General features: G+C 42.3%; 1 protein-coding gene across 1 annotated transcript; it reads right to left on the bottom strand.

Annotated features, from left to right (window-relative positions):
• Positions 1 to 2,535: 2,535 nt before the first annotated feature.
• spry2 (sprouty RTK signaling antagonist 2) lies at positions 2,536 to 7,719 on the bottom strand. Its single transcript, XM_070891369.1, has 2 exons — positions 7,123 to 7,719; positions 2,536 to 3,752 (listed from the first exon to the last, which is right to left on the bottom strand). The coding sequence occupies exon 2, from the start codon at positions 3,699 to 3,701 to the stop codon at positions 2,736 to 2,738; it is 966 nt and encodes a 321-aa protein (XP_070747470.1). The 5' UTR covers positions 3,702 to 3,752; positions 7,123 to 7,719; the 3' UTR covers positions 2,536 to 2,735.
• Between the last annotated feature and the right edge of the window lie 772 nt (positions 7,720 to 8,491).

Genomic DNA, 8,491 nt, shown 5'->3' with positions numbered 1-8,491 from the left:
TCACGCAGCTTAATAAATCAGCAAATGCACAATGACAACTGTGATTCCAGTACCAAGGGCTGATTATTCATTTTCCTGTACTCCAACCATGGTAGTAGCGTCTGCATGGAACAGGTCTGAATGAAATGTTTCAGAAATGCTTTCAATGCAGTGTTTTAGAGATAATGACCATTGCCAGAATTTTACACAAGATTATGCCTAATCTTTCCTTGATGTTACACAGTCAAAGACATGGATATCACTTTAGTTCTGCCAATGTAGCTCTGGAGATTCAAAATCAAAAAGTTATTCAAGTTTGAAGAATGGAGGCTATTAATTTTTGATATGGTATTTCCATTTCATTAATAGCTTTCACATTAACAAACATTCTTTGTGATTGTAGACTTCCTAAAATATCAATAAACCCCTAACCACAGTAAAGCTTCACACATTGAAGTGGAGCCAGAAGCTGGACTTAATTTAACCACAAAAATATAAAACTCATGATTTTATTTAACTTTTATATAGGTGTAGAGAATATATCATGGCTGGTCGTGAGGTATGATAAATACCTACGCAAGTCAGTCTGATTAGATATGTCACAAATAACAAGAGGAGTTTAAGGTTTATCTCACAAGGTTTACCGTTGGCTGCGATTTATTGAATATATACTACAAGATTAAAATATTATTTATAATATTGAATGTGATTGTATCATATGTGGAATTCTGAAACATTTCTTCAGCTACCAGATCTCAAATGTGACATTAATATCTAACAACCATTCATTAAACTTATGTAAAATTCAAAACATCTCTTCTGAAAAGTCAGATAACAACAGCTCCAATTAAAAGTACCAGAATTCGCTCATTATTATATCCTCTGGTGACTCAGTGATCCTGAGCTATACAGACCAGGCCCGATTCCTGATCTCAGCTGAGGCTGCCTTGAGCTCCCAGTGTCTCCGGATCATAAAAATAACTGGTCAGTGTTCCCACCCCTAATCATTACTCAGTGAGCCTAGCTGGAAAGAATACCCCACTAAATGAGGACTGGATTCGGCTCAGCTGTGAATGTGCCCCTATATTCAAAAGAGGTCACCGACACTTACTGGTTCCTAGCTCACTAAAGATAGTCACTTGGGCAAGATAGCAGAGGGCTGTCGCTGCCTGTGGAACAGTATCCAGTATGAGTCGCCCCCTTCAGGAAAAGAATGAGGAGAAAAGTCAGCAGGAAAAATTAAAATAAGGGGGCAGGAGGAAAGTTCTACAGGACTAGTTCTTTAAACTAGTAGTAGATTTTAATGTATTCCATTCTGATTTGTTGGGGTTTACAATTTCAGAACTATGAGATTACTGCTATACTGAAGTTACTGTGCAACAATGTCCACCTCATCTAACTAAAAACACAGTTAGCCCGCAGCATTTTCTATGTACAGGTACTATATAAAACTCTTATCATAGCAGTGAATGGAGCACAAGAAAAAGTAGTCTTTTATAAAACTGTAGATTGTGCTTACAATAAAAGGCCCTATAATGAGGGTGGCGTGTCCTTAATGTAGTATCATAAATATGTACAAAGGAGATACGTGAAAGGCCTTTTCACATGTGGTTACCTAAAGTGAGAATCTATTTGGAAACCGTGAGGATGTACGGCTCATCTTACTGAGGATTCAAACACGTTTAGCGACAGCCTCCTCTTATACCATGGGAGTAAAAAGAGCAGAAAAGACAAAGTAGTACACAGTTTGATTTCAAAACGTTAATATATTTTCTATTTTATAGTGAACATATGCATCTGATTTGTATCACCCTCATTTTCAGTAACTATGACGTTCCCATTTTCTTTTTTAAAAAGGGCGAATTTGTAAGATGCCTTTTAAAATAAATATTTTATAAAATAATAAAACTTCAAATAAATATTCTTTACACTAAACAATATGTTGAAAAATTAGAAAATAAAGACTGAATTTATGGTAACTGTACAATATACATGATGTCAGGGGGTATCAAGAGTGACGTAATGGTGAATTTTGTAAGATGAAATATAGCCTAAACATACAGATTTGACTGATTCACATTTGTCTGAATGTACAACATATTAGTATAATATTTTGTAAATCTGCCATTTATATGGCACCATTTTCACAGTCTTAATATTATTGTATATACAAAAATATAACAAATTAACTCTGGCAGCAAAAAATTGAGCAATTTGCTAATTTACATATTCTGCAAGAAGTATTCACATACAATACAGAAAGACCAGGGAGTGTCACTGCGTTCGTTACCTGTAGCTTTAGCTTATGCTGTTTCAAAAACAATGGATATTGTGCATCCTGTTTGATCTCACTGATTGGATGTTTTCCATTCTCTTGTGTATCAGTTAAGAGAGATGGAGAAAACAGGATCAACAGTATTATCACTGCAAACCACAACAGTCCTCCCAAACTCCAGGGAATTGCAGTGCCACTTTTACACACAAAAATAGATGGGTACGTCATTCTGGTCAACTGGAAGATAAGCCCAAGCACAATGGGAGATACCTTTTTCTTAAAAAAGACCATCTTAAAGGCTGTAGATTGTGTGGTTGACGTCTATTAAGGCAGTCAGATAAAAGGTATACAGCATTGTGCTCAGTGCTAGTATTGTAAATGCATTTCTTCTCCTCATACTACAAATGTTACAGAATAAAAGTGTTGAGAATTAGCACTGAAAATAGTACTCTTTCTCTCTCTCGCTCTCTCTCCTTTTCGGCTAGGAGGGCTTCTCAAGATTCCGAGGAGGTAAGCTGGGAACCTTGCAGCAAACGGTGTTTGAATTTTTGCAACGGCACCCAGGACGGTTAATCCTATCGTAGCACCCCTGGCACAACTTAAGGCAGCCCTTGGCAGGCAGGTAACACCACAGGCAGGGCATAAAGAGGGACATAAAGCCCATGGCTGACCACCGGGCACAGCAATGCGACTGGCTGCAGGAGCACGGATTATCTGTGCAGCTGTCTTCGTCGTCATAGTTCGAGCAGTGGTAAAAGACACCCTTCACAAAGCAGACGCAGGTCCCATACTCAATCGCATTCTGTGCCGAACAGAAGCACCGCTTGTCGCAGAGCCAATGGGAAGGTAGAGTCCTTGGATAAGTGCATTCCTCACACTTACACTTCCCACAGTCTTCACAACGGTACATGTGTTTGCCCAATTCTTCTTTCCCCAGAGGTTTCAGTTCATCAGATTTAAATTCCGGTTTGGGCTGTACCCTGATTATCCGATCAGAGACATGGCCAGGTGATGTGGAGGAAGGTCCCAAAAGCCTCTGTTCAGAAGATGTACTACTTGTACTGGTCCTTGTGCTACTCCGAGAACCTGTACTCACAGTGCTCGTAGACCGAGTTAAAGGCGCCCTCGATGAAGAATGCATGTGATGATGCTGACTGCGGTTGCTAAACCACTGATGCTCTTGGTCGTGACTTAATCCAGGCATCCTCTCATTTTTGTGCTGCGAATGTGGTCGGTGCACAGACTTGCTCCCAGGCCTTGGAGCAACAGTAGGTCCCTCTGTGTACTCATTAGTGGCTCTTATAATTCGGATCTGATCGAGCGACAACACTTGAACCTGCTGTGGCTGTACATCCCTGGGGTCAGGTTCCACGTGTTGCCTTCCACTGTCACGCAGCATCTGTAGCAGGGCTGGAGAACCACTGCCATTTTGAGTTCGCGTATCCATCTGTACACTGAAGAGTGATCACTCCAGCAGGCTTAGAACACATCTGAAGTCCTGTCATAAAACAGAGAAAAAGAAATTAAGTATTTTATGCAAAAATATTCAGCACTTTATGCAAAACTAACCCCAAAAAATTATATCCTTGCCTCATTATTAGTGCACCAAGATTGTAAATAAGCGATAGGTATTTTCATTCTTGCATGCAGCAGAACTAAATGAATAAGGCTGGGCATGTTCTGACATTTATATATTTTCCCTTGAGCAATTTCATGATTCCTTCCACCCCCTCCCCCTCCCCCCTCCCCCCTCCCCCCCATTGTGAATAACAAGCACCATTGATTTACTGGATTTTTGTTTCTTAAAATCATTGACACTCGGTATGAAGACAGGGAAACAGCCAAAACCAGCCCAGGCAAAGAATGCCAAAGCAAATATGAGTTACCTTCCAACTCAAAAGGTTATTACAAACTTAAATAAAAGGTATGCATTTGGGATCAAGTGTGAAACACTACTATTAAAACTACGAACTTCATGAGCCCTGCTCATTTTCACTTTGATTGTTGGATATGGAGGCAGTAACAGATATGTTAACGGATGATTCTGAGTCTGCAACAAGATAGCAGCTTGGCTCTTCACTCAGAAAGCAATTGACCAAAATGTTCTTCATGCTTAATGCATTTCTAGTGTGCAGAGTTTGGAACTCTACCAGAGCTAATTAAAAACACAACTCCTGTGGACCAGGATCTTGAGAGTATAACGGCAAACAGATAATCCAGCAGAACAGATATCTGTTTAGTAGTTTGGAGAGGTTTTTTTAAGATAACAAGTCAAGAAGGCTACAATGCACAATAACCTGCAAAGTTCTCCATCCTGGAAATCATTGATTATTGACTGGGCTTGTAAGATTTTAATAATATTTAAGCATTCTACTTTCTCCCTCCTGGGAAATACCAAAGCTGCTGGGTTCCTACCTCAGACATGCCCTTCCTGACCCTTTGCCTCACTGCTGCCTTCAGCAATTTCCCTGCAGGCCTCAGCCAACATATTGGACTGTGTGAAATCATTCCCATCCATAAGGAAAACCAGCACTGCCATTTGGATGCTATACTTTACTGCAGGTATGTGCACCAGTTGGCAGTAAGGGATAATAGGAGGGAGACCAAGAAGGGAGAAACGTGGCAACATACACAGGGAAAAATATCAAAAGAGGAAACAAAGTTTCCTTTTATCGACCCATTAAGTGCAACAGGGAAACTAAGTTTGCTAAATGTAACTGCCAAACCCATTCTGCTGCAGTCAATTTAACTGCTGCTTAATTTTGGTGGCAAGTACTGTACATTTCTGCTGAACATTTTTAACCAACTATTAAAACTACATGTTTAACTTCATCGCCTCCATAAATAAGTAACTTGAAACAGGAGCCCTAAAATTTTAATAAGAAGGAATAAAACGTGTAAGAAAGACATGAAACAAAAATTCAACTGAAGTTAAGTGACAAAATGAACTGAAACGGACTAAAGAGCAAAATAAACTTGGGACTGTCCTCCTTGTAGTGTTAATTGGGATTCTCAGAAATCCGGCCAGGGGGTCTGGGCTGCTGAAATCTTTGGCCACGTACTGTAATATAAACCTGAGAAGGCTATGGACACAAACCACACTGGCTCACTCTGCAGCATTTTAATATCTAAACGGCTCCGTTCAGAAATGGCATTATTTTGCGCATCTCGCGAAAATCTTCAAGTGCCATTCTGCTTAATAATACCCTCATTTTAAAGGATTGGGGCAGAGGAAACAAGTTTAATGCCTCCACATTTAATTTGGGAGATCATCCCCAAGCAATACATTCTTTATCAAAATCCTGCCATCAACGTCAAACTGAACAATATGTATATTGTGGGTGAGGTTTTATGCACGGATCATTCACCATGAAAAGGAAATCGTGACAACTTCCATATGCAACGACTGCAGAGAGGAGGCTGCAAATGGGATTACAATCCGCCACTTGCGCCAACTCATTCACTTCTCTTGACTTGAGGTGAAGTTTTTTTTTGCCAAAAAAAAATCTTGAAACACGACTTTTTTTTTTGGTTCGGCCCGACTTCCTTCCCCTTTCCTCCTCATAATAAATAACATCAAACACGTGGAAAGTTTGAGCAGGATCCGCTCCTTTCGCAAACATGCAAGCAGGGGGGGGGGGGGGGGGGGCGCGGAGCGGGATCCAGCTCCAACCGCAGGCGCAACTTGCACAGGAGAGAGACTCCCTCCCTCCACACACCCAGCGGCCCGGGGCACGGGGAAGGAAGGAGGAGGAGGGGTGGGGTAAGGAAGAGTAAGGAGCAGGGTAAGGATGGCGAGGAGAGGAGAAACAGGGTAAGGAGGAGGAGAAGGAGGGATAAGGAGGAGATAGGGGGGGGGGAGTTCAGGAGGAGGAGTGTAATGAGGAGGGTAAGGAAGGGGAGGGGGCAAGGGGAGGAGGGTAAGAAGGAGGAGGGATATGGGGGAGGGGGGCAAAGGAGGAGGGGTAAGGGGAGGAGGGCAGAGTGACCGAGCCAAGGGGTCTCCTGCAATAAAATCCGCACTCCCCTCTCAACATCACCATCGCATGTTCAGAACCGCTTCCGAAAGCAGATTTCTTTTTTATTACCTTGTTAAAACAAAATATAACCTCGATTTTTCCACACACTTGCATCATAACCGGCCCCTGTTTAAATGCAACGGTATCAGCTCCCAGTGTCAACTCTCAGCGCCTTGCTTAACTTCCCTCTCTCTGTACACACACCGTCAAAACGTTATTTATTTTTTAAATAAATCTGGTAAATTCAATCCCAACAGCCCATCCTGTCCAGATTTTCAGTGCACTTCCCTTTTGAAGCGTGTCTTTCACTGCAGCCAAATCAAACGGATTGCAAAAATAAAAACACGGCGTCAAGAAATGTTTTCAAACGGAGAGAGAAAAAAAAACCCTTCCCAATATATCCCGGCTCTGCGCCCCCCTGAACCACCCAGTACAATGACGGCCAGTTGGGTGCCAGAAACTATATTTTGTTTAGTATTTTACAAATTAGTTATCTCGGAGTTAAAAAAGCAAACGCGGTCAACAATGCAACATGCTAATAATATGTTGTGTGCATTTGCGTTTGAGGTTATAGCATATATAATATATATCATATCGTGCCCCAATGCCTTTTTAAAGAGTGCCTCCATGCTTTTAAAAGTGCCCCCCCTCCCCAATGCCTTTAAGAGTGCCCCCCTTGCCTTTAAAAGATTGCCCCAATGCCTTTTTAAACAGTGTCCCCCGCCAATGCCTTTAAAAGTGCCCCCCCCCCCAATGCCTTTAAAATAATGACCCAATGCCCTTTTAAACAGTGTCCCCTCCCACCAAATGCTTATTTTCATCCAAGTTAAAAGTTCTCCTTTAACTCACCGTGGTCGCGGCGCTCCACTAACTCCTCTCCCTCGGTTTATGTGTGCGGGTAGAAGCAAAAGTTCCACAAGAAAAAGAGACGCCGATCCAAATTCCAGCGAAGATCAGCCCCGGCTATCTGTAAAAGCATCCAGCGGTGGCGGGGGGTCGAGGGGAGGAGGGAGGGAGGGGTTGGGGGGGGGGGGGGAACAGGACCTGTCCGATCGACAATCACAACAGCAGCCGATCGATCACCAGTCTTCAGGCTTGTTTTGAGGGGAGGGGGAGGAAGAAGGGGGGGGGAAATCCTTTTTTTTCTGAATGAAGCCAGCAGAAACAGACACGAGGGCGGACGCGCACACACACGCACTCACTCCACTCAAGCCAGGAGGAAAATGTCAATGTAGCAACTTTGCAGAAGGAAATCAGGCGCTTGGACTCATTCACAAGTGGCTCTTTCCTTGCAAACGCTTGCAGTGTCTTGCTCCACCGCCGCCCCGATCCTTCCGACAGATGTGAAGTTTGCAGAGTGTTTTAAAGAAGCAGATTTTCCCGAGCTGCTATTAAGTTTTCCAGAGGTAGCTGATGGGTAAATGGCGTCATCTGCATGGGATCGAATAGAGCATTTGTTGTCCCAGAGGATATATTGCATCCGGTCTCTGCTGATTGGTTCTGGGCTCAAATTCATTAGAGTGAGTGAGTGAGAGAAACGGGGCGGGGGGAGGAGGAGAGGGAGCGAATATTCACTATGTGCCAGCAATAAGAGTCTCGCACTGCTTCAAACCACTTTTCAATTGCAATCTACAGATTAGTCTCCAGTTTTTAAACCGACCACTGTGGAAGCTTTCGTTTTTTTTTAAAAAAGGCTCACTTTGACTCCATATTATCTGAATGTCAATAATTTGCTCTAGAATCTCGGCCAAATCTGAATTTTAATGTGCACAGCATTTTCCAGTAACCAACCGTAAATTGTTCTTCAATATCCTTGCAATTGTTAACCCTTCAGTGTCAATGCAATTCTGCACCAGTACTGTCAGTAAAACACCCACACTCACCACCACAATAAACTAGGGAAACTCTGTGGAAATTAACTGATAGTAATCCTTCTTCAAGGCAATATTTCTGAACTCATATTTGCTACTATTGTGATAAACCACTTGCACTTTATGACATTGTGTGGTACCCTTGAGCACTTACTCTGGTAACCCAACAACCGCTGGCATTTATCTAACTCTCCTCATAAAAAAAGGGAAATGGCTCACAGCACTTAACAAGGGGGAAAGGCAGATAAAAGGAGGAACATTCAGGAGGGGGGAAGAGATAGTCAAAGAGAAGGGGATTTAGAAGATTCTTGAAAGGAGGATAGAAGACAGCAAACAAATGATTTTGG

The sequence above is a fragment of the Pristiophorus japonicus genome, chromosome 10 (assembly GCF_044704955.1).
Source record: "Pristiophorus japonicus isolate sPriJap1 chromosome 10, sPriJap1.hap1, whole genome shotgun sequence".
Classification (NCBI taxonomy): Eukaryota; Metazoa; Chordata; class Chondrichthyes; family Pristiophoridae; genus Pristiophorus; species Pristiophorus japonicus.
This window is presented reverse-complemented; position numbering and strand designations above follow the sequence as displayed.